Raw genomic sequence first — 27,289 nt, forward strand, 5'->3', positions numbered from 1 at the left:
GCACTAAAGAAGAAGATGGAAGATACTAGCTTCTGGAAGAAACTGCTTGGAAAAGGCAAGGGAAGTGGAAGTACGAGCACTCAAGAGAGACACAATGAGGACAAGCAAGGAGGGGAGCAGGGGCATCCACATGAATGAAAGGTGGTGGAGTTCTTTTTTAGTCCATTGTTTTCTATGCTTTAAATAAGGAAGATCTTGTATGAAATAGAACATGCTTCCATGTTAGTTTGAATCTTTTTAAATTCTGTCTTTTAAGCTTTCTTTCTGAATAGGTGTATGCGTGCTAGCCTTTATGTCACTGCATCCTTGCTTTACTTACTTGTATGCTTGTTCCTTTTGAATCAAATGAAGAGAGAATGTTTATGTTTCAAAAGACCAGAGTGGAGTTCATATTATGGAGTACATTCATGAGTTTGTGGTATGATCATAAGTTAGCTAAGTTGGTTCAACCATAAGGTGGGATGACAACTATCTGGTCTGAATACTTTGCTTTGAATATACTCATGAGACTAAGTATATGACAAGATCCTAATAAGAGAAAGAGAAAAGAATAATGAAAGTGGAAAAACAAAAGAAAAAGAGTAAGCAATAAGGCTAGGCACCAATGGTTTTGATCTTAAGATATGTGTCTGTGGTGTTCCTGTGTGAGGGATCTACTTGGATGAATAAGCTCTTAGGGGTGCCTTATCACTTGGTAACTTGGGTTAACTAACTCGGGATTATCAGCTGAAAGTCCATTATCAAGAGTAACCCTCACTACAGAGCACTTACTAACCCAAAGAGGTGCTGGACACCAAGGTCTCAAGAAGGAAAATAAATGAACCAGATGCCTGTAGTGTGTATGTATGGGGGAGAGACTTGAGGGAGTAAGTCCTTAGGGGTGTCTCAACACCTAACACCTTGAACCAACTGGTTCGGGAGTGTTGGCTGAAAGCTTATCTTAAAAAGTTGCCCCCTTACAGAGTACTTAGCCTAAGAACACCAATAAGCTCTGAAATGACAATAAAGGGATCAATGAATAAAAGTCTCATGGGATGTAAGCAAAGTGAGTATTTTAGGACATAATAAAGGTCTGAAAGCCAGTAAAAAAATGAACCTAAGTTGCTATGCATGAAACCACCATAAAATCAGTGATATGACTTCCACAAGAATGACTCATTTCTCTTGGCATTCCATTCATCATTCTCTTGTTCCAGTACTTGCTTAGGGACAAGCAAGCTTTAAGTTTGGTGTTGTAATGCCAGGGCATCTTGGCCAGTTTAACTGACCTTTTCTTTACTGTTTTTAGGTTAGTTTCATGCATTCCCTTAGGAAATAAGCTAGTTTTGGGTAGATATTCACTTACACATTGATTCAAGCATACATTGTGCATTTTACATTATTTCATGAGGATTTTGCATGAGTTTATTGACAAATTGTATGCTGCATTGCCCATGACTTGGACTAGAACTTTGATGCACTCTATTGCTTGATTTCAGGACCAAAGGAAGCAAGGAATGGGAAGTAACTTGCAAAGTTAATGAGAAAAGCGATTGCCAATAACGCTCTCGAAGCCATCATTGACCACGTTAAGAGTCACGTTAACTAAGTTAACGTGAACTCTAACGTGGAAAGGGGAAGTTGAGCCAACGTTAGTGACACTTAACATTGTCACTAACGTTGGCAAATGCTCATAAGTGGCCACGTTAGAGTCCACGTTAACTTAGTTAACGTGGCCTCTAACGTTAAAAGGGGGAAGAAACGCCAACGTTAGTGACATTCAACATTGTCACTAACGTTGGCCTAAGGAGAAACATACCACGTTAACTCCTACGTTAACTTGGTTAACGTGGGAGCTAACGTAAGAAGCAAGAGTGGTCGACAAAGTTAGTGACACCCAACATTGTCACTAACGTTGGAAGCAACCACACAACCCCCAAGGAGCCACGTTAACTTCCACGTTAACTTAGTTAACGTGGAAGCTAACGTGTGAAAAAGAGGGTGATGGCCAACGTTAGTGACACTCAACATTGTCACTAACGTTGGAAGGAGCCACACAAGCCACTAAGATCCACGTTAACTCCCACGTTAACTTAGTTAACGTGGAAGCTAACGTTGATGAGTGAATGATGAGCCAACGTTAGTGACACCCAACATTGTCACTAACATTGGGGATGGCTAAGCATGGCCACGTTAGAAGCCACGTTAACCTAGTTAACGTGGACTCTAACGTGAGACATAGGGGCACCTTGGAATGTTAGTGACAATATTGAGTGTCACTAACGTTCTCGAAGGATGGCAAGCCCACGTTAAAGAGCCACGTTAACTAAGTTAACGTGGGCTCTAACGTGGGAACAAAGGGGGATTTTCAAAGTTATTGGGAATGTTAAGTCCCAATAACGTGTGCGAAGGACTTAGAGGCAACGTTAGTGGCAACGTTTGTGCCACTAACGTTGAAGTTAACGTGGCTTTTACTTAGGAACGTTAGTGAGAAAGTTGATTGTCACTAACGTTCTCGAACTCATATTTTCACTAAACGTTAACACCCCTAACGTCCTGAGCTAAAGTCTCTACCCACTTCACACTTTTTCTCTGCAAGTAAAGCCAAGCCCAAATGAAGAAGAGAACTGCTTCAAACTCAAGATCCAAAGGCCCAAGACTTGAAGAGCCAACTAGAAGCTGAGAAAAGTAGGATATATAGGAGTAGCTTTGAAATGTTTAGGGGGTCCTGAAAGTTGGAAAAGAGAACTACTCTTTGTATTTTACCTTCTCTGCATTTTTCTAGTTTTATGATGTATTCTCCATCTTTGTTTTCATTTTCTAGAGCTATGAACAACTAAACCTCTTTCATTGGGTTAGGGAGCTCTGTTGTAAGTTGATGGATCAATACTAGTTTTCATTATTCTTTTTCTCTCTTTTATCTTGATTTTACTTGAAAGCTTTCGATCTTCATCCAATTGGGTAGCTATCTTGGAAAAGGAGCTATTCAGACTTGGATCTCTTCTGAACCTTGAAAGAGGAATGAAGAGATCAAGCTAGAAGTGCTTTCTCATGCTGGACCAAATTGGGTTTGGATGGATATGTGACTATAATCCTCTCAAGATTTGGCTATTAATCAATATTTGAGAGATTGAATTGCGAGAAATTGTAATTCAATCAATTAAAATTGCCAAGGAGATCAATGAGTACATTGATTGAGGAAGAGATGAAAATGAACTTGATCCGGAGAATTGCAACATCTCCTAAGCCCAATGAACTCCCTATCTCTGATCTTACCCATTCTCTTTAATTTCTGCCATTTACTTTTATGAGCAAATCCCCCATTCCCATTTACAATTCTGCAATTTACTTTCAGTCATTTACTTCCAGTCCTTTAATTCTAGCATTTACTTTTCTGTTATTTACATTCCCGCCATTTTATTTTCTGCAACTCTCAACCCAAATTCTGGATTCGCTCAACTAGAACATTCTCCTAATTAAAGTTGCTTGATCAATCAATCCCTGTGGGATTCGACCTCACTCTATTGTGAGTTTTTACTTGACGACAAATTCGGTACACTTGCCGAAGGAGATTTGTTGAGAGACAAGTTTCCACCCGCATCAGAGAAGTCGTTGATTGTTTTTCTTCCGAGGATGATGTTGTAGGTAGTGGAGTCTTTTAGGACCACAAATTCGGATAGAATTATTTTCCTTTGGTTACCTGTCCCTATGGTGAGGGGGATGGTGATGGAACTGTCCGGTTTGAGGAAGTTGTCTCCGAGTCCCGTGACGCCGTTGTGGTGTGTTTGGAGATTATCGTTGCGGAGCCCGAGCTTGTCAAAGGCTCCTCGGAAGAGGATGTTAGAATCTGCGCCAGTGTCCACCAGTATTCTTCGTACTAGTCCTGTTCTGATTCTTGCCGAGATGACGAAAGGTGCGTCTTCGGCCGAGGTGTCGTGCTGGCAGTCCTCGGGTAGGAAGGTTACCGTGTTGTCGGTAGTGGTAGTTGGGATTTGGTCTCTGACGGCTAGGACTTTTAGGTCCTTTTTTAGTGCTGATCTTGACTTGCCTGATACGTCTTTGCCTGTGATAATGTTTACTATTATGGTTAGGTCGTCCTCTGGGCTATCCCTAGGGGTTGTTTTTGTGTTCTCGGGTTGCGTCCTTCTCTTTCTGGCGACCTGTCTCTTTCCGCGCGTTTTGGTTCTCTGATAATTTTGGCAAACTCTGGGAGCTTGCCGTCTCTTATGGCTTGTTCGAGGACGTCTTTAAGGTCGAAACAGTCTTGTGTCCTGTGCCCGTTACCTCGGTGGTAGTCCCAATAAATGGTTTTGTTGCCGCCTGTTCTTTCTTTGAGTTGTCGGGCTTTCGGGATAATACCTCGATCTGCTATTTGGTGGTATATCTCAGTAACTGGGGCTGTCAGGGGTGTATAATTAGAGAATTTGCCGATTCTGGGTGGTCGGTTTGTGTTTGTTTGTTTGGGATTGTCTTTCCGATTTTCTCTGGATGGTGAGTTAGGGCGGGATGTCGGGTTGCCGTGTTGGGTGTTGCTGTGTTGCTGTTTGTTGGCAACGACAACCTGGCTGACCTCCTCGTCATTTATGTAATCTCTGGTGACGTTTTGGATCTTGTGCATGGTCCACACTGGTTTGATGGTAAGGTGCTTGCGGAAATCTTCGTTCATGAGCCCGTTGGTTAAACAGAGGCTTGCGACGGAATCTGTGAGCCCGTCAACCGTTAGCCATTCATCGTTGAAGCGATCGAGGTATTTCCATGTGGACTCGTCTTGTTTTTGTGTGACCCCTAGCATGCTGATGGGGTGTTTAGCTTTAGTGATTCAGGTTGTAAATTGGGCCATGAACTTTCGTAAAATGTCATGGAAACCGATTATGGATCCGTTAGGGAGGCCGTTGAACCATTTGATTGCCGGCCCGGCTAGGGTTACCAGAAAAGCTCTGCATCAGACTGCGTCGGCTGCGCCTTTTAGGTTCATCCTGGCCTCGAAGGCCGTTAGGTGTTCCTGGGGATCCTTGGTTTCGTCATACTTCATGTCCGTGGGTTTATCAAAACCTTTGGGGAGTTTTGCTTTTAAGATCCTCTCCGTGAAGGGAGTGGCTCCCATTATTGTGTGGTCGTTTCTCGTGCACTTGGTTTCTCGGTGTCGTCGGTCTTCGTCTGAGTCGTGTTGATGACTTAGATCCCGGGAAGCACTACGGTTGTACCTTTTACTGTGTCGCCGTTCTGGCGACTTTTCACGCCTGGGGTCGCGCGAGGTGCTGCGATTGTCTCTCCCATCGTGTTGTTGAGTTGGCGATCTGCCTCGGCGAGATTTTAATCTAGAGGTTGCGTGGCTTCCGTTTTCGGCGTTATACCTTTCCTTGGTGGCCACTCCGCCTTCGAGTTCTTGGACTCGAAGGCAGAGATCTTGGATTATTTGTGCCGCTTTGTCCCCCGTGTTTTCGGGGTGCCGTGGCTTTGCGACGACGCGTTCGTTTTCCTTATTCTGTGCTGGGGTGGCGTGGTGGATGGTGCTTGCTATCCTTCCACGGTTCGAGACCTCCTGCTGTTCGGGGGTCGGGTTCCTCGTTCGGGAGTTATCTTGGCTTAAGGAGGTTTCTTCAAGTACGTCCCACATTCTGGCTCAATCGGCGCAAGTCCCCACAGACGGCGCCAACGTACGAGATGTCTCTGGTACGGGTTGAGAGATGGATCGAGAACTTACCGGCTGAGGCAGATGCCGGATCTCTTGAATGGAGCAATGGGGGGAGGTAAGACACTCCGACGCTCAAGTCAGAATGAATCTGAAAGGTATATGGTGTGTGGAATGAATGAATACCTGGAGGAACCTGGGTCCTCTATTTATAGGTGATGGTGAATATCTTATCTTATCTTATTTGGCTAAGATAAGGGAGACGTTTGAATTCGAAAGTTGGTTGGGAGCTCTATTGAGCCGGTTTTTTGCCTTCCAAAGGGTTTCGATGGGTCGGACTCGGGTAGCCGAACTTGGGAGTCGTCCCGGATTGTGGGATCCGTGGGTTAGATCCGTAACAGTAATAAACTAATTAATAATTACCGGTATCTAAATGTTGTAACAATCACCGTTATTAAATTATCAAATTCAAGATTATATTTTCTACAATTTGTTGAGTAAAGTTGCCATTATTAATTATTAACATAAATAGAGATACCCCTAATTGAACCAAAAAGTTAGGGAAATGCTACTAAAAAGATGCTAATACCTAAAATCACATAAGATAAATCAACACCTTTGTATCTTTTTAATACTCACAATAAAAATTTAATAACAGATAGAAGAGCACTTTTAAATGAAATGAAAAGAACTCAACATGTTATTTTAATTGAGAGAAAATAATCATTTTTTATCATAAAAAATTCGATTACTAATAAAATTGACCATAAAAAATTTAAATGTATTTAATAATTATCAAAGTCTATTTTTATTGAATAAAACTAATAAAATGTTAACTCCAATAATATAATTATGTAAATATCCTTCCTTTTTTTTTTTCATCATCTTTGTTCTGTAATATTTTTTATTTTTTATTATCATTATTATATTCAATAGTGCTATTCAAAAAATTTTAAAATTGAATCAAAATAGAAAATTAAGAAGTAAACAAATAAGCTTTAAATTTATCATCTTGAAGTAGACTTATGGAACAATCCGGTGAAAAAAACTTCGTCATTCTTAATGCCACCAACATCAATTTTATTTCAAATGGCGCATTTCATCTTCTTGTAAAACAATTTTCTAAAGAAACGGCACATAAATCTTTTTACAATTCACTTTTTGTTGAAAAATCTGTCAAGCCACAAATATTCTCTACCTCGCAAGTGTAATGGTCTCAAATTACAGGAATCAGAGAATGAAAAAGGAAAATGGTCTTGAGCGAGAGGGGATAAAGGTTTGTGTAGCGAGGTTCGAGAAAAGCGCCAGTAACCAAAACAGGACGGCAATCACAAAAGATAAGGGATTTGAGTGAGATAGTAACCTTTGCAACGAAGATAGGATTGGTTGTATGAGTGGAATGTTGGAGATAATAGTGGTAAATGAGTTATAATTTAAATTGTATAATCTCTCTACACTTACTACAAATAATTTTAATGGAGTTAACATTTTATTAGTTTTATCAAATAAAGATAATTTGTTATGGTTATCAAATATATTTAGAAATAATTATTTATTCTTTTTATTGAAGAACATGTTACATTACTGATAAGTTTTATAATGAATATATAATGAACATAAATAAAAGAAAAACTAATTAATAAAAATACTATTTATTTTATTTGAGAAAAGAAAAGTAAAAACAAAAATAATAACTTCATGTATGTTAATTAAAAAACTTAGTCACCACAACTTTTTCTTCACACATAATATTGGCTAGTAAGTACAATATGAATTACCATTGGAATATATGAAATATTTTCTAAGATTTGTTAACTTATACTATTATACTGTTATATTTCAATTAATATTTTTCTATTATTTTTGCTTCATAATAACTTATTTTAATATAAATATTATATAATAATAAATTTAATCTTTAAATGTAAAATTTTATTAGTTTATTATATATAATTTCTAAAATTATATATGTTGGTTTTATGTCACATTGATCCTGTCTTATTGAAGAACGAAACTCTCGCGCGATCTAGAAATTTCACAATTAAATTTGCGTTGGTAGTATAGCTTCTAGACCGACAAGAATTTCTTTCTTACAAAAGTTTGGTTGTCACAAGTAACAAAACCCAATAAAATAATAATTTAAATGTAAAAAGATATGTTTTTTTTTTTCAAAATAAGGAACAAATAATTTAAATGACAGGAAAAATAAATTAATAATAATAAAATCTCTTGACAAGGTATAAGAACTGGACGTTCTATCCTAGTTATTCTTATCAGGTGTGAAGAGAATTAGATTCTGCTCCCACTTTTAATTAACCCTTGCTAAACAAAGGAAAGTCAAGTGGACAAATTAATTTGATCCTCAGGTCCTAGTCAACTCCTATGGAAAGACTAGAGTTATTGGAGTACAAATTAATCAGCAAAGAATTTCAATTTCAATCAACAGCTGAGTTTGATAACTCAAGTGTTGCTAATTACTCAACCAAAGCCAAAAGGGAAGAAAATCTACTTGAATGAAAATAATTTGGATACATAAATTAAAGAAAGCAATCATAAGTCTGAAATATCTCAAATAATATTAAATAGAATATTCAAATCTTAACATGAAAAGGTTCATAAGCCAATTTAGGAACATTAACAAGTAAAAGCATTGAAATCAATAAAAGCAAAAAATAAATTAAAGGAACTTTGAACCTGTGATTGTAGAAGCAATCCTAAAATAAGAGAAATCCTAATCCTAAATCCTAAGAGAAAGGAGAGAGCCTCTCTCTCTCTAAGACTACATCTAAATCCTAAAATTGTGTGAATATCCAAGTCCTCCCACGAATGAATGGATTTCCCTGCTTTATAGCCTCTAATCTGTATTTTCTGGGCCGAAAACTCGGCCAGAAGCAGCCCAGAAATCGCTGGAGGTGAAATCTGCCACGCTGATTTTTGTCACTACGACGTGTCCGCGTGAAGCACGCGTTCGTGTCGCCTATCTGTATGGCCACTATAGCAAATTATATACCAAATCGAAGCTCCAGACGTCAGCTTTCTAACGCAACTAGAACCGCCTCATTTGGATCTCTGTAGCTCAAGTTATGATCGATTTAGTGCGAGAGGGTCAAGCTGACAGCTTTGCAGTTCCTTCAATTTCTTGTATTCCTTCCACTTTTGCATGCTTCATTTCCATCCTCTGAGTCATTCTTCCCCTGTAATCTCTGAAATCACCTAACGCACATATCAAGGCATCAAATGGTAATAAGAGAAGATTAATATTATCAAATATAAGGCCAAAGAAGCATGTTTTCAATCATAGCACAAAATCAGGAAGGAGAATATAAAACTTGCATTTTGTATGAACAAGTGTATGAAAGATTGATAAAATCCACTCAATTGAGCACAAGATAAACCATAAAATAGTGGTTTATCAACCTCCCCACATTTAAACAATAGCATGTCCTCATGCTAAGCTCAAGAGAAGCTATAAAGGTGAAGAGGAATGGTAGATTGTATGAAATGCAACCTATCTATATGAATGCAACTACATGCAAAATGTTTCTACCTACTTGGTTAAAAGTAAATAAATCTTTCAAGAACAAATATGAATTGGATTTCACTAATTCAAATCACAAAATAAAGTACAAGTAAACTTGCAGAAGAAAATAGCTCATGAAAGCCGGGAACAAAGAATCGAGCATCGAACCCTCACTGGAAGTGTATGCACTCTAATCGCTCAGGTGTTTAAGGTTCGACTCTCTCAATTCTCTACTAACCTTGCTTTCTAAGGCTTGCTCTTCATCTAACAATCAACAAAAATTTAATGCACAGATACACATATCAAGAGGTCTTTTACGGATTGTAATGGGGTTAGGGTCAAGGTAGGATTGTATTTGGGCAAGTGGACTAAAATCTGAATCCTTACTTAACTTAAACTTTCCATCTAACTTTAGACAATCCATGTAATCATAATACCAGATCTAACTATCCATTAACCATGTTTTCCACATATTCATGCATCCTAATTTCGAGTACAGTACATATGCATTGCTTTCACCATTTACTTTGGGGCATTTTATCCCATTTTACTATTTGCTCTTTTTCTTTTCTTTTTCTCCTTTATTTTATTTTTTTTTCTTTTTCTTCTCTTCTTTTATTTTTTTTTTCTCAATGCATATGATTAAATTATTGGATGCATGAATCATGTCCTAAACAGTTCTTTCACATTTTCATAAAGATATATAACACCTAATTCTTAAACCAAACATTTCCAAACCCACTTTTCCTCACACTTAATTCATGAGCACTCTCACTAGTTTAAGCTAACCAAGGATTCAAATTAAGGACATTATTATTTTCCGCTTAGAGTTAATGATGTGCTAAAGTAAAGAATAAAAGGGGTAAAATAGGCTCAAATTGGTTTGCAAAGGATAATGAAAGGTTAAGGCCATATGGGTATGTAAGCTTAGTGAAACAAGGCCTCAATCACATAAGTGCATGCATACATCAAACAATGGAAATATAGAATCAAGCAAGACAAAGATCACAATTTTAGAGAGAACAACACACACCAAAAATAAAATATTGGTTGATAAAATGCAACCAATCAAATAGGCTCAAAATCTCACAAGTTTTGTGTGTTCGAGCTCTAAACCATGTTCCAAAATAATATTTCTTCAAACAAGTTTAATAAAAAGTTTTAATTTAAATTAGTGAAATACTCTAAAAAATTTCTTGAAAAAGAGAATATTACTTTAACCAAGCAGTGGTAAAATATGCACAAAATCAAGAAACTATGCAATTAAACATGCAAATGTAATAATGAACAAACAAAGAAAATAAGACATTGGTGTTGAGATAGAAGAGTAACTAACCCATGGAGATTAGTATCGACCTCCCCACACTTAAAGATTGCACCGTCCTCGGTGCATGCTGAGATGTACAAGTGGACGGGTTGCTACAACTAACGCTTGTAGATAGAGGCGCCTTAGCTGGAGGTCTCTTGGTTCCTCTCCGTGCCGGTGTCTTGTCAGTGGCCTTCTCTTTTCCTTTCTTGGTACCCATGCCTAAGGAAGAAGAAAAAGGAAGAGTGTGAAATATAGAAAACTAAGACCGAAAGGGAGGAAATTCCAAGTGATAAAGAATGCCAAAGGAAAGATGATAGCCCAAATACATGGTAGCTACAACATGTAGGTAAGACAACAATAAAGACCAAAAAGGGCAATTCAAAATAATTAGATGCAAGAGGGTAAAAACATGCAAATAATAGGCATGAGAAGCATAGCTCAAGCATCAAGTAATAAATGTGCCAAATTAAAGAGCATGTGTAATGATGACAATTGTGAATGATAATCCCAAATACATGTGGAGAAAAAGTGTTGTGAAAAAGAGGTATGCAAGTGAAAGAGTAAAATAAAATAAGATTCAAAATGCCATAAAAGCTTTTTTCAAAATACCAGTAAAGAGATTCATAGAAACAGTTGCATTGTAGATATAGTCTCTAAACCGACAAAAAATCCCTTCGTACAAACGTGTTGGGTGTCACAAGTAACAAACCCCTTTAAAAATTGTTAACCGAGTATTCAAACCTCGGGTCGTCTTCTCAAGGAACTGCGAGGAAGTATGTTCTTATTATTGGCTATAAAGGTTGTAATCGGGGTTTAGAAGATGAGAAGCAAGTAATTTAAATGACAAGTAAAGTAAATGGTAATTTAAAATAAATAAATACTGTAAAGCAGACTTTTGGCAAGGTGAGAGAAGTTGGAGGTCCAACGTAGTTATCTCTCTCAACTATAATGAAAGTTGAATCTAAACTCCACTTGGTCAACCTTTACTAAAGCAAAGGAAAGTCAAGGGACTAATTAAATTGACCTTTGAATCCTGTTTATTTCCTCAGAAAAGGTTGGGATTACTTAAGTTCAGCTCAATTAGCAAGATAACGATTATCAGTTATGTTGAGTTTAATAACTGTTGAGTTACTGAATTCTTAACCAGGACCAAAAGGAGAAAAAGTAAAATTGCTGGAATAATAAAAATGTCCTTAGATGGGAAGCAATGGTAACTTAAATCAAAGAGAACAATCATAAACTGAAAATACTTCAATTATCATTAATTCAAATAACAGTCTGCAACATGGAAGAATTCATAGATTCAATGATTAATTCAAATGCTGGAATAAATAAAAGTAAAAGAAAGCTAAAACAAAGAACGTAAAACCTGGATTGAGAGTTACTCTTAAAACAAGAAGAAATCCTAAATCCTAAGAGAGAGAGAGAGAGAAGATCTCCCCTTAACTAAATCTAAATCATTGAAAAATAAAATATATGCAAGCTCTCCTTTGAATGGGTGCATTCCCACACTTTATAACCTCTGGTCTATGCTGTCTGTATTTGGATCTGGGCCAAAAAGGGCTTCAAAATTTGTTGGGGGCGTATTCTGTAAATTCTGATACGTGGCCTCGGTCACGCGTCCGCGTGGGTCACGCGGTCGCGTCATTCGGAGCTTTTCCTTGCCACGCGGTCGCGTCAGTCATGCGACCGCGTCATGTGCGTTCTGCTTAAGGCGCGCGGTCACGTCAGTCATGCGGCCGCGTCGCTGCTGATTCATGCTTGGCACGCGATCGCGTCGTCCATGCGATCGCGTGAATACCAGTTTCCTTCAAAGCTCCGTTTTGCTTTCTCCTTCCATTTTTGTATGTTTCCTTTTTCATCCTTTAAGTCATTCTGCCTTAGAAAACCTGAAACTACTCAACACACTAATCACGGCATCGAATGGAAATAAAGGTAATTAAAATAATTAATTTTTAAAGCTTAGGAAACATGTTTTTCACAATATGACATAATAAAGAAGGGAAAGTAAAACCATGCAATTAATGTGAATAAGTAGGTGAGGGATTGTATAAATCACTCAAATTAAGCACAAAAGAACTCATGAAATATGGGTTTATCAGTGGGTTGTCTCCCACCTAACACTTTTAGTTAAAGTCCTTAAGTTGGACAATTGGGGAGTCCTTTGTTATGGTGGCTTGTGCTTGAACTCATCCAGGAATCTCCACCAATGTTTGTAATTCCAATAGCCTCCGGGATCCCAAACTAGGCGTAGAAAGCCTTCAAGCAAGTTAAAGCACGTGACAAGGCCCCAAGAGTGTTGATTGCTAGAATGAATTCCGGGGTCCCGAACCTTGCTTTTGCACCCGTCTTCTTGTTGATCATCATGATTCCATCCGGATAACAAGAAATCTGAATTCTCACTGAGGCATCCAAACAGCTTCCTAGATCCATTCAGTTGAGCTTTACACCAAACCTTGCAATTAAACTTTGAGCTTTCCACCATATTGAATCTTGCATGACTACTCCTACTACTAACCATCTCCCTCTTACTCTTAAAGCCACAAAGAGCTCTGTTGACCATCTGTCTCAAGTAAAGCATATTCAAGTGAGCTAATTAAGCTTAGAGATGAGAGATTTACCCACTTGAATAAAGGGATGGATGGTGATGGCTTTGGGGGAGAGGTCTCCAATAGATTTGGCAAGGTGATTTCCAGCTCCATTTCCTTGGGCTCTTCTTTGATAACTTCCACCTCTTTGCAAGCTTCTTCAATATCAACCTCTTCCTCTTGGTAGCTTTCTTCCAATTTGATCTCTTCTTCATTGTTCACCAAGGGCATGGGAGGTTGTGCTTCTTCTTCTTTAATCTCCATCTCTTGATCAACCTCTTCAAAGTCTTTAGCCATGATATGCCTTGGAGGTTGTACACCCGCTTTGGCATCAAATTCAAATGTCTTGGAAGGAGGTTCTATGACTGGACTTTTCCACGGAGGTTCTGCATCTCCCAAGTCTTCAACCTCTTCTTCTTCTTCAATAATTGCTGCTTGGTCCAGTTATTTTAGTATAAAATCGTACTCATCCTTGATGATTTCCTTTCCATGATAGCTCTTTTCAACTATTCCTTCATCTGCAAGGGTCTCTTCCACCTTCACCTTTTGGGCCTCCTCTTGCTCTAAGACAAGATCAGACTCCTCCTTGATGTCTTTCTTCACTAATTCTTCAACCACTCCTTCGACTTCAAGGGTTTATACTACCTTCATCCGTAGGGCCTCCTCTAGCTTCTTATGAAGTATGGATTCGCGAAGATGATTCCTTCTTTCTTGTTCCATATCATAATTGGGATCATCTTGCTCTTGGATTGATGGATGTGGGTGCTCTTCCATGGAGGGTGGTGATGGGATGGGAAGATTATTATGTGGTTGAAAAAGAAGCACACTGAAGCTTGAGGGTTGAATATTAGAGGTAGAGGATTGGTTTATACGGGATATAAGATTTTGGAGTATAGAGGTGAGACCAATGATATTAGATATGAGTGTGTTGTTATCTAATGGAGATGGTGAATATTGAGGTGGTGGTTCTGGGTGTGGTTCATATGGTGGTTGGTGTGGTTGATGTGGGTTAGGGTCACGTGGAGGTGAATGGTGTAAAGGGGCTTGTGAGTTTGGTGGTTCAAAGGTATTTTGAGGAGGTGGTTCATTGGCATATGATGTAGCTTGCTGGTAACTACAAGGGGGTCCACCATATCTATCATCTTGGTATGCACCTCGGAATGGCTCTTGACCATAGTAATTAGGTGGAGGTGGTTTGTCACGAAGGGGTCCACCATAACTATTGTCTTGGCATGCATTGTAGAATGATCGTTGTCCATGGTATCTTGGAAAGTTTTGTTGCCGAAAGGGTTGATCAGATCCTCGTGACTCCTTCCATCTTTGATTTGTTTTGACCTTGATGCATGTTCCTGTTATAGCTTCCATTTCTTTCAACAATATTAGAACCAAACTCAAAGCGACGGGGGTGAGAACTCATAGTAACTAATAAAAATTAAAAACAAAAATAAATAAACAAGAAAAGAAAAATAAAATAAAATAAGAGAAAAGGTTTGAAAAAGATTTGAATTTAAGATTAGAAAAGATAAGATAAGTTAGGTAAGAGAAGATAAATTTTTAAATTAAAAGGTTTTGAAATTTAAATTTTTTAATTTGAAAATTAAATTTTGAATTTTAAATTTTGAAATTTGAATTTTGAAAAAGTCAACAATATAAGATAAAGATTTAAATTTTGAAAAGGTTTGATTTTTAAAATTTTAAATTTAAATTTTGAAATTTGAATTTTGAATTTTGAAATTTGAAATTTGATTTTTTGAAATAAGATAAGATAAGATTTTGAAAAAGATATGATTTTTGAAAAGATTTGAATTTTGAAATTTAAAACTAAGATAAGATAAGATAAAAAATTTTAAAATAAAAATCTGAATTTTTTTTCCAAAAAAAATTAATTTAAAAGTAAATATTTACAATAACCAATAATAAGACACACGTTTGCAATTCCCCGGCAACGGCGCCATTTTGAAGAACAAAACTCTAGTGCGATCTAGAATTTTCACAATTAAATTCGCGTTGGTAGTATAGCTTCTAAACCGACAAGAATTCCTTTCTTACAAAAGTTTGGTTATCACAAGTAACAAAACCTAATAAAATAATAATCACCGAAGTATTCAAACCTCGGGTTGTCTTCTCAAGAAATTACAGGGAGGTATGATTTATTATTGGTTATGTAAAAAGATATGTTTTTGAGTTTTTTTTTTAAATAAGGAACAAGTAATTTAAATGACAGGAAAAATAAATTAATAATAATAAAATCTCTTGGCAAGGTATAAGAACTGGACGTCCTATCCTAGTTATCCTTATCAGGTGTGAAGAGAATTGGATTCTGCTCCCACTTTTAATTAACCTTTGCTAAACAAAAGAAAGTCAAGTGGACAAATTAATTTGATCCTCAAGTCCTAGTCAACTCCTATGGAAAGACTAGAGTTATTGGAGTACAAATTAACCAGCAAAGAATTCCAATTTCAATCAACAGCTGAGTTTGATAACTCAAGTGTTGCTAATTACTCAACCAAAGCCAAAAGGGAAGAAAATCTACTTGAATGAAAATAATTTGGATACATAAATTAAAGAAAGCAATCATAAGTTTGAAATACCTCAAATAATATTAAATAGAATATTCAAATCTTAACATGAAAAGGTCATAAGCCAATTTAGGAACATTAACAAGTAAAAGCATTGAAATAAATAAAAACAGAAAATAAATTAAAGGAACTTTAAACCTGTGATTGTAGAAGCAATCCTAAAATAAGAGAAATCTTAGTCCTAAATCCTAAGAGAGAGGAGAGAGCCTCTCTCTCTCTAAAACTACATCTAAATCCTAAAATTGTGTGAATATCTAAGTCCTCCCATGAATGAATGGATTTTCCTGCTTTATAGCCTCTAATCTGTATTTTCTGGGCCAAAAACTGGACCAAAAACAGCCCAAAAATCGCTGGGGGCGAAATCTGCTACGCTGATTTTCGTCACTACGACGCGTCCGCGTGGAGCACACGTTCGCGTCGCTTAACTGTACGGCCACTATGACAAATTATATATCAAGTCGAATCCCCAGACGTTAGCTTTCCAACGCAACTGGAACCGCCTCATTTGGACCTCTGTAGCTCAAGTTATGATTGATTTAGTGCGAGAGGGTCAGGCTGACAGCTTTGCAGTTCCTTCAATTTCTTGTATTCCTTCCACTTTTGCATGCTTCCTTTCCATCCTCTGAGTCATTACTGCCCTGTAATCTCTGAAATCACTTAACGCACATATCAAGGCATCGAATGGTAATAAGAGAAGATTAATATTAGCAAATATAAGGCCAAAGAAGCATATTTTCAATCATAGCACAAAATCAGGAAGGAGAATGTAAAACATGCATTTTGTATGAACAAGTGTATGAAAGATTGATAAAATCCACTCAATTGAACACAAGATAAACCATAAAATAGTGGTTTATCACTTATCCAATTTTTATCTATTTAATTTAGAATTAAGCTCGAATTTTGAAAATAAATATATTATATTTAGATTGGTTTAAATATGACTGACTTAATTTGGCCCATATATATCCTTCCTAGGGAGTAACTGTTAAAATTATTATAATTTATTTTAATATAAAAATTGTTAAAAATAAACTATATTAGTATTAATTTATTTTAATCAAAATTAAAATTTAAAAAATAATTTTATGCAAATTCTCACTTACAAATTTCAACCCAAATTCGCAGTAAGAGTTTTTTAATAGACTAAAAGTGTGTTTGGATAAATTATATATAATTTTAGGAAAGTTCAAATAAAAATTATTTTTTTTAAAATAAAAAATTAATAAACTAAAAAAATTAATTTCTTTTAAATTAAAATAACAAATAAAATTTTAGAAATATAATATGAACTAAGTTTTTCTTCATTTTACCAATATTCTTAAATCCTAGTAGGATAATGAAATCATAATCATTTGGATATACCACCAAAATGATATCTGAATATTTAAATTGTTGATAAAAATAATCTTAAAAAATACGAATAAAAAATAAATCTTTAAAATATATAAACGTAATAAATAGCCAAATCTTAAATATATATTTTTAAAAGAATTTTACCCATCACATTTTAATATAATTTTTTGTAAATATTACTAAAAATTAAAATATTTTTATTTTTAAAATATATTTTTTAATATTATTTTTGTGAATGATCAAAATGTTTAAAAAATTAAAAAAAATCTAAAGATCTAATTTTATTTTGATTTTTGTATATAGTTATCCAAATAGTTGTAGAAAAAATTCGATTCAAATAAATAAGTTATCCGTTAAATACAAAAATTATTTGTCTTATAAAAATAATATTATAATTTTTTATTTTTTTTCATATTTTAAATTATTCAAAAATTTATTTGTTGTTTACATAATATTATTTATCGTTTATATTGATGATATAGTGTGTGTTTAGATTTCAGTTTGTAAACGGGAGTTTGCATAAAATTGATTTTGCAAACTTGATTTTGATGAAAAGTAAGTTTGTGTTAAAGTGATTTATGTTTGGTAATCTTTATATCAAAATAAATTATAGTAAAGTAAATATTATTTGGATTACACTACTCAAAATTACTTTTAGATAAAAAATTACTAAAATAGACATCAAGTTAAATAAATTTTTTATATTATTCTATCATTTTAATTTAGATATTTAAATAAATATTATTAATTAATTTTATAATAAAATTAATATTTACTTACTAAAATAAAAATAATATATAAAAATTGATAAAATATATTTTTATATCAAAAGCAAAAATAATATATAAAAAATATATCAAAATATACTTTATTAAATTATATTACTTATAATTTTTTTAATATTCTCAATATTCTTTTATTTAATACTATTTTAAACTATAAATTTTAATTATTCATGACTTTATTCTTAGTTATAATTAGTTTTTTATTTATTTTGTTCTTTTTAATGGGATCAATAATTTATATTATAACAAAATTATAATAATAAATTAATATACAAGAATTACACTTACAAATTTTAACAAAGCCAAACAAAAATATTTTTTTATACAAAATCAAAAATAAAAATTTAATAAAAAAATATAATTATATATTTGAAATATTTAAATACTAAAGGGACTACAAGTAGGAAAGTAAAGAATAGAATTGATAAAACAAAATAAATTCAATCCTAACGTGATTATCTAAATCCAGAAGTTACAATTTCTAGCTTTTTATAAACCCACGTTAAGAACCTAAAATAACGTTAGCGTTTAAAGAAAAAAAAACATCCAAACAAAAAAGGAAGCGTTCAATACACTCAAACGTGCTTCTCTTCCACGTACTCAAGGAGAATGAGAGAAGGAGAGAGCGGGGGTGAGCGGTTGAGGGTGAAACACGGTGAGGAAGATGGCCATGCCATCGGAAGAGATAAGAAGGAGAGCGTGGGTGGGTGTGTATCCGATGTTAAGGAGGGTTCTTCTCGAGAAGGGTTAGAAAAGTCATCCAGGTCTCTTTTAGAGATAAAGTCATTAGTGCAGAAAAGTCTAAGGCCTTTGCATTAGTAGAGTCTTTATCTGGGGATGGTATCGCGACGGTGACAGGTAAGCAAGGTGATTCTCGTCCACCAAGTGTCAGTTTTACCAAGGAGGCAAAGAGCTGTCTAGCTGAACCTTACAAGGAAGCCATCGTGATCAAGGTGCTGGATAAGCATTATGGCTACACGGCTCTCATGCATAAGCTTCGGATAGTATGGCGCATCAAAGGAGGGTTTGATTTGTTGGATGTGGGGTTTGGATATTTTTTGGTTAAATTTGATATTGCTGCGGATCGTGAGAAAGTCATTCTTGATGGCCCGTGGTTGATAGACGGTCACTATGTTGCAGTAAAGCCATGGGATGTGGATTTTAGGCCATGCAAAAAATCCTTTGGATCAACGCTAGTATGGATTCGAGTCTCGGGACTTCCAATTTGGTGCTACCAGGAACAAGCAATGCTGCGAATTGCTTCTGCAATAGGGATTCCGGTGAAAGTAGATTTGGCTACTAAGCTTGCAGAAAGAGGAAAATATGCTCGAGCTTGTGTTCAAATTAATCTTGAGTTGCCTGTAATCAAACATATTATAGTGGAGTGTGTGACTTATGAAGTGGAGTACGAGAGTTTACAGTTGATTTGTACTACTTGTGCACGGTATGGGCATGATAAATCATTGTGCATGGAGAAGGAGTCCTTGGAAGGAAACGAAAATTCCTTTGGTGATGAAAAAAATAATGAAGCCCCGACATTAGTGCCACACAACAATCATGAGATTCAACAAGAGGCTGAATCAAAAGCTCGTGATTTGGGTGAGAATCCTCGTAATTTGGGTGAGAAATTAGGAGTTGTTAAAGGGAAGGATGTAGTTACGGAATCATTGGCTCCTCACGTGCCTGATGGTCATGTTAATGAGGCATGCATGGATGATGGAGAGGGCTGGCAACAAGTGCTGCGTAAGGAAAAATTCACAATGGGCCAGTCATCAGGTTTGAAGGACCAAGATGGAAAGCAGCACAAGTTTGGTTCGAGAAGGGTTCCAAGGCCCAATTTGCATGGTGATGGAGGCAAATCAATTGGCATTAGGATGGGGAAGCGAGAAAAATATGAAATTGCGCCATCTCCATCGCGCAGAACTCCTGCACGTCGTGGAATCTCTCTACGGAAGCGTCCTCGGCCTTCCTCCTTGCAGAACTCGCCAGTTGATAAAAATGGTGGCACAACAGAGGAAACCTTAGTAGATGGAAGCATGGCAGGTGCAGTGTCAGGAGGTCCAAAGGTGGCAATTATTGAGGATCAGAGTGTGCCAGTACCGCAGGACAAACCACCTATTGAGGTTGATGACTCTGTTTAGATTTTATGTTCTTATTTATTCTGTCCCTATTATTTATGGATAGTTTAAATATGATTGTTTGGAATATTAGGGGTGCTTCTAATAAGTTAGTCCGGGTGCATTGTAAGGAACTTGTTAGGAAATTTAGACCTGTTTTCTTTATTGTGGTTGAAACTCACTCCCCTTTTCAGCATTTAAAATTATTTTGGGAAAGGTTGGAGTATCACTCTGTTGGTATGGTAGAAGCAGAGGAGCATAAGGGAGGTATTTGGTTTCTATCCTCTATGAAGGGTGTTTGTTGTAAGTTCATTGATGCTTTTGATCAGGGTGTTACTGTTGAAGTTCACTTTGATAATTTAATTTGGAGGTGTAGTGGTATTTATGGCAGTCCTCAATTTAATAAAAGGGTTCTCCTTTGGGATTATCTTGTTGCACAATCCATGGTTTTTCAAGGACCTTGGATTGTTCTTGGTGATTTTAATGAAGTCAAATTTTCTCATGAATCTAAGGGCTGTCAATTTTCTCATCAAAGAGCCGACATGTTTGCTACTTCATTAGGGGATAGTGGTTTGTTTGATCTGAAGACTATTGGGAGGCGGTTTTCTTGGTACAGGAGGGTGAAAAATTATGTTGACGTGGCAAAAAAGCTTGATCGAGTCTGTATAAATAGTAGTTGGTTATCTATCTTTCCAGAGGCTTATGCAGAAGTTTTAAATAGGCTTCAGTCTGATCATTGCCCTATTCTGGTGCGTTGTAAAGGTCGTCCTCAGCCTAAAGAAAATCGACCTTTCCAATTTGTTGCTGCTTGGGCTACTCATCCTGGGTATAGGGATATTGTGAACCAGTCATGGTGGTCTGGTAATAGAGGAATTCATGGCAAGCTTTCGGAAGTACAGAAGAATTCACTAGAGTTTAACTCGAAGGTATTTGTTAAAAATGTGAATTAGAGCAGCAGATTAATTATTTACAAAAGCGTTTGGAAGTGGTGGATAGTATTTATTTGCGTCAGAAAGAGCAACAGTTGCTTGATGATTATAATAATACTCTAGTACAAGAAGAGCTCCTATGGTTCCAAAAGTCCAGAGAGCAGTGGGTAAGGTTCGGGGATAGGAATACAAGATTCTTTCATATTCAAACTCTTGCGCGAAGGAAGCATAATAAGATTCATGGCCTTTTTCTCAAGGATGGAGTGTGGGAAACTGATCCAGAGGTTCTGAGTCAAGAAGCAGAGTCTTTCTATAAAAGCTTATTCTGTCATTTGGATGATGTTGATTTGGGTTGCCTTGGTGATGTGCCTCTTCCTTCTCTGAATGAGGAAGCTTGCAATAACCTTACGGCACCAGTTACTATGGAGGAAGTCAAAGCAGCTGTTTTTCACATGAACTCTTTTAAAGCTCCGGGTCCTGATGGGTTTCAAGCTTTCTTCTTCAAAGAATATTGGGAGATCATTGGTCTTGATGTTTGGAAGATGGTTAAGCAGGCATTCTCTGGTGTTCCTCTTGATCCGAGAATGTTGGAGACTTTACTGGTTCTCATTCCAAAGGTTGAATCACCGGTATCTATGAAAGATTTCAGGCCGATTAGTCTCTGCAATGTAGTTTACAAGATCATCACGAAAGTCCTTGTTAATAGGCTTCGTCCTCATCTTGCGGAGATTGTTGGCCCGCTTCAAGGAGGATTTATTCCGGGACGAGGAACTCTTGAAAACATCATTATTGCTCAAGAAGTCCTCCACTTTATGAAGAAGACTAAATCAAAGAAATGCACACTGGCCTTTAAGATTGATCTGGAGAAAGCTTATGACAGAGTTGACTGGAGGTTTTTAGCTCATACCCTTAAAAGCTTTGGTTTTCCTATTCCTACACTTAATTTGATTATGAATTGTGTCACTGCTTCTTCCTTATCTATTCTTTGGAATGTGAGTCGTCTGAATGGCTTTACTCATAGCCGAGGTCTTAGACAAGGAGACCCTATGTCACCCTATCTTTTTGTGTTGGGTATGGAGCGATTGGCATGCTTTATTAGTCATCAGGTTGATTTGGGCTTGTGGGAGCCGGTTGCTATTTCTAGAGGGGGACCAAGAATATCCCACTTAATGTTTGCGGATGACTTGTTTCTGTTCTGTAAAGCTACAAAGAGACAAGTGCAAAATGTGATGTTGGTTTTAGAGACTTTTTTGCAAAGCATCTGGGATGAAGATTAATATCGAGAAGTCTAAAGCGCTTTGCTCCAAGAATGTCTTTGCAACAAGGAAAGAGGTTTTTACTGGGGTATCCTCTATCAGATTTGTCCAGGACTTGGGCAAGTATCTTGGAGTTACCCTTAGCCATTCTAGGGTGACTCGTTCAGCTTTTAATGGTGTCCTGGATAAGATTCGGAGTAGGCTAGCAAGCTGGAAAGAAAGTTTACTCAATCGGGCTGGTAGGCTCTGCTTGGTTAATTCTGTTGCTGCTGCTATTCCCACGTACCAGATGCAGGTCTCTATTTTTCCCAAAGGAATCATTAGTAAATTGGAGTCTATGATGAGGAATTTTCTTTGGAAAGGACAAGTTGATGGAAGAGGATTGAATCTTGTTAGTTGGAAGGTACTGGTTACTCCAAAAAAATATGGAGGTTTGGGGATTAGAGATCCTTATTGTGTAAATATTTCTCTTCTTGGGAAGCTAGTTTGGACTTTTTTCCAGCAGCCAAACAAGCTATGGGTCCAATTGTTGGATGCCAAATACCGATCATCTCTATATGACTGTTTTAGTTATCCTAAGAACAAGGACTCTCCCATTTGGAAGTGTCTTTGCAAGGCTTGAGAAGTGTTGAAGGATGGGTTTGCTTGGTGTATTGGAGATTTGAACCAGAATTTTTGGTTTTCTAGCTGGAGGAGAGAAGGACGGTTATCTAATGAGATGAATTATGTTCACATTTCTGATTCGAATCTCCGGATACAGGATATTTGGTCGGTTGGTAGGTGACATTTGGATACTCTTTATTCTCCTTTATCTCAAAATTTGAAAGATAATATTCTCTCTTACAATCCAGATGAACAAGCAGGTCCGGAAGTGGGTTGGTATTGGAGTGGGTCTGCTGCCAAAGGCTATGACTCACGCAATGGTTACTTGTGGTTGTGTAAGCAGCTGTTTGGTTGGGAGGAGCGGGAGAATTGGCTTTGGCTTTGGCGTCAACTTGTTCCGGAAAAGCATAAGTTTTTGGCTTGGTTGTGTCTTAAGGAGGCTCTTCCTACTGCAAATTTTTGCTTTAGAAGAGGGATGTCGTCATCGGATAGGTGTCCAATATGTCTTTCTAGCCAGGAATCGGTTTTACATTGTATTCGGGATTGTCCAAAAACTCAGCTTGTCTGGCATAGGTTGGATATTTATTGTCATCCTTTGGATTTGAAGAACTGGTTCTTGTATCATAGCAGAGAGCATCCGTTCAAGTTCTTTTCGGGACTTTGGTGGATATGGCGAGCAAGGAATAATAACATCTTTAATCCCCATGAAACTTGGCCTCCGAAAAAAGTGATTTGTCTGGCATTAACTTCAGAAAAGGAGCTTAGGAATATTTTTGAATTACAACGTATGTCCCTTCCCTCTACTCTAAATGGTTTTTGGAATCCCCCATCTATTGGTACTTTTAAGATTAATTGTGATGCTAGTTATTTTGGTTCGGGTGATAGTGTTGATTTTGCTTGTGTTATTAGAGATTGTAATGGAAGCTGGCAAAGGGGGTGTTTGGGAATGATTGAGAGTAATAGTATTCTTCAAGGAAAATTGTTTGCTATTTGGAGAGGATATCTCTTAGCTTGGGATGTGGGTCAACGAGATGTTATTTGTGAGACGGATTGTGTGGAAGCATTTAATCTTGTTACTCAAGATGGTTTTGGGTTTATTGATCCACTGGTGCTCAAAATAACAGATATCATGCATTGGAATTGGCGGGTTGACTTTCGTTTGATTATGAGAAATGCAAACTCGGTGGCAGATACTATGGCAAAGATGACAATGAAGTTACAACTTTTGCATGTGGAGCTTCTTTCACCTTGGGAGGAGTTTAAGAGTAGTCTTGAATGGAACTGTCCCTCTATTTAAGCAGTTTCTTATTTTATTTGCTTTTTTTTAATTTATTTCAGTCACAAAAAAAAAAACGTGCTTCTCTTCCTTCTAATGCAAAACCAAACACAACCATAGACTTTCGACTACTATTTACTAGTTTTTGCTAATAATTTTATTTCAATGCCTTTACTCTTTAGGCACACAATCAACCGCCATGTGTCCTGTCCATAACCAGAAGATAGTAGGATGGTACATCCTAAACAGCATGGCCTAGCCATACATCCCACCAAAATCTCATCTCACATCACGCGTTTCCATTTTTCTTCTCAGCTTTTGATCTTCTTTTCTCCATTCTTATTTTAAAATTCCAAAATAACAATTGAATATTGGATTTTTCTTTTTTTTTTTTTTTTGAATTGAATATTGGGGTTAAAATTAAACCCCCAGGAAACATAAAAATAAAATAAAAATGCTCACTACCATTACTAAAAACAACAAAATCACGTAATGCACAATGGCCACGATCACTGTGTACAAGCGTGGGTGGTTTTCGACATTACCGGAACACGAGGGCATCTACCCGAAATTCCATGCCATTTCTGAGGTCACCAACGTAATTTTCCCACTCCCCCAAAAAACCAATGCGTATAGCGCACGATAAACATCTCCACCACGCGTCACCAACATAAACGCTCCTCACTGCCCAGATCATCTCCGCCACGTTGGACACCACCTGGCACTAACAGTCCTAGTCAGCAACTCTTCCATCTTCGCTATAAATACCCTGACCTCAAACCCACTCACCTAATCCAAAGCGTCAAAAAACCAAAAAAGAATAAAAAAAACACAAATAAAAACATTTTCACCTGCTTCTGACGGTGAACTCGCCGGAGAGATGAACATTCCGGCGATTTCTTCTTCCTTCCAGTTGAACAATGCACGTTTCTCCGATCATCGCCGCCATGTTTTCCACGAAAACCTTGACCTCGAAAAACACTTCTTCACCTCCTTCGTCTTCTCTACTCGCTTAGTCTAGAAGTGATTCCATACTTCTTCTCTGAAAATGGAACAAACACGATAGAGTAGTTGTATATAGAGAGTGAGAATTTTTCAGAGATTTCTTTTCTACCATTTTGTCTTTTCTATTGCTTTTCTTAGCCATGCCTCCGATGAAGATCCAACCTATTGACATCGATTCTCAGAAGCTGAAGGAAGCGGTGGTGGTTCGAAACGACGCCGTCAAGCCGGTTTTGAAGTTGCGGCTTAAGAGGCTGTTCGTGTTCGACCGGCAGTTATCGAGCGTGTTGAGAAACTCCTCCTCGTCGGAGAAACAAGTCATCGCCGCGGCCGGCGAAGCTCCTCCTTCCATCAGAGAGTCGGCCGCGGAAGGTACGGCGACGGAGTTCGAGCCTAGCTCCGTTTGCTTGGCGAAAATGGTTCAGAGCTTCATCGAAGACAGTAGCGAGAAGCCGGCAGCAGCGAAATGCGGCCGCAACCGCTGCAACTGCTTCAACGGCAACAACAACAGCGATAGCTCCGACGAGGAACTGGACGTGTTCGGTGAATCAATCAACTCCGGTTCATTCGGGGACGCCAGCGACGCTCTCAAGGTAAACTCCCAACGACTGAAGCTTAGGGTAGTATATATCCAGCGAGTTCAGAACTTTAATTTTGTCGCGTTTTCTCAGTGTCCAAACGCTCCATTAATCGATTATTATTTTCCTTTTGCGCTTATTACAGAGTCTGATTCCTTGCGCTAGTGTTGTGGAGCGAAACCTTTTAGCTGACACTTCAAAGATCGTTGAGAAGAATAGCAAGGTCTTCAAACGAAAAGACGATTTGAGAAAGATCGTTACGGAAAGCCTTGCCTCTCTCGGCTACGATTCTTCCGTGTGCAAATCCAAATGGGAAAAAACCGTATCATATCCCGCTGGTACCATTTCTTCCCCCTAATTTTCCTCTCCTCTCAAAATAATAACAATAACGAGCGGATATTTTCAATTGAAAACGGAAACTGATTGTGGAGAAATAGAACTGAATGTAATGTTCTGGCTTTTCTGATTCAGGTGAATATGAATACATCGATGCGATTGTGGAAGGTGAGAGATTGATAATTGACATCGATTTCCGATCTGAGTTCGAGATTGCTCGATCGACGGGGACCTATAAGGCGATGCTTCAGTCTTTGCCGTACATCTTCGTCGGAAAATCCGATCGTCTCTGTCAGATCGTCGCCGCCGTGTCGGAGGCGGCGAAGCAGAGCTTGAAGAAGAAAGGTATGCACGTTCCGCCGTGGAGGAAGGCGGAGTACATGCTCGCCAAGTGGCTCTCCAGTTCCTGCACTAGGGCGAGTCGTCCTCTGCCGCCGACGCCGCCTCCGTCCTCCGCAATCGAAGACGCGACGAGGAATCTAAGCGACGGCGCTGCGACTGAGAGTGAGTGTGGCGAGTTTGAACTGATCTTCGGCGAGAAGATATCGTCGCCGGAGGCGAAGGCTGTTTCCTGTGAGAAGAGCCTACCGACGATGGAGACGCCCACGTGGCAGCCGCCGGCGGTGAGAGTGAAGAGTATTGAGAGAGGAACCAAGGTGGTCACCGGATTAGCCTCTCTTCTCAGGGATAAACCATAGGAGAAAATTTTGCACCCTTTTCTCCCTTTTTTTTAATGGTTAATTAAAAGGAAAAAAGAAAAGTACCAAAAAACTTGGATAAGAGCAACATTTTTTTTTTCAAAAATTTTTCTCTGTTTTCCCCTTCTGTTTACTTTGCAAAAGAGACTCTTGTAAGAAGCAATTCTCTGTAATAAAAGAGCTGAAAAAGAAAAGAAGAGTAAATATTTATTGACAAAATTATAAAAAGTAAATCTGCAAAGCATCTGAGATTATTCTATGCATTGATCCTGCATTAATCTCAATGCATAGTTTTACAACGATTGATGAAATATATATATATTAGTGATCATCGCAATCTCTGAAACTGGGAGTGCTTTCGGAAATCAGAATCAAGCTTTATTTTTACCTGAGGTTACTTTTTAATTTTTTGATGCTCTAATGGCCTAATGGGTTTGTGGCATGTCATTATAGAGGAGTTACAACTTACAATGCTTCGGTCCCTTGAAAGGAGACAAAGGAGGATGAGACTTTTCTTAAAATGTTTTCGCATCTTTTCATGAGATCAAATTAAATTATTATTATTATTATTATTATTATTATTATTATTATTATTATTATTATTATTATTTGCAGTTTTTTATAAGGAGTAACAGCTTTGAGCATTCTGCTTCATTATCAAAGGCTGGGAAATGGGAATGAGAGAAGAGGTTGGTGGTACCTGGTGACGCCAGCAAACGAGGCATAATAAGGAAGGTCCGTGGCAT

The 27,289-nt window shown here is 37.4% G+C and overlaps 1 protein-coding gene across 1 annotated transcript; it reads left to right on the forward strand.

Annotated features, from left to right (window-relative positions):
* Nucleotides 1-24,299: 24,299 nt before the first annotated feature.
* Nucleotides 24,300-26,762, forward strand: LOC112775645 (uncharacterized). Its single transcript, XM_025819427.3, has 3 exons — nt 24,300-25,524; nt 25,655-25,847; nt 25,981-26,762. Exons 1-3 carry the CDS (start codon nt 25,075-25,077, stop codon nt 26,541-26,543), a joined length of 1,206 nt encoding a protein of 401 aa, XP_025675212.1. The 5' UTR covers nt 24,300-25,074; the 3' UTR covers nt 26,544-26,762.
* The last annotated feature ends 527 nt before the right edge of the window (nt 26,763-27,289 follow it).

Source organism: Arachis hypogaea, chromosome 19 (assembly GCF_003086295.3).
Source record: "Arachis hypogaea cultivar Tifrunner chromosome 19, arahy.Tifrunner.gnm2.J5K5, whole genome shotgun sequence".
Classification (NCBI taxonomy): Eukaryota; Viridiplantae; Streptophyta; class Magnoliopsida; order Fabales; family Fabaceae; genus Arachis; species Arachis hypogaea.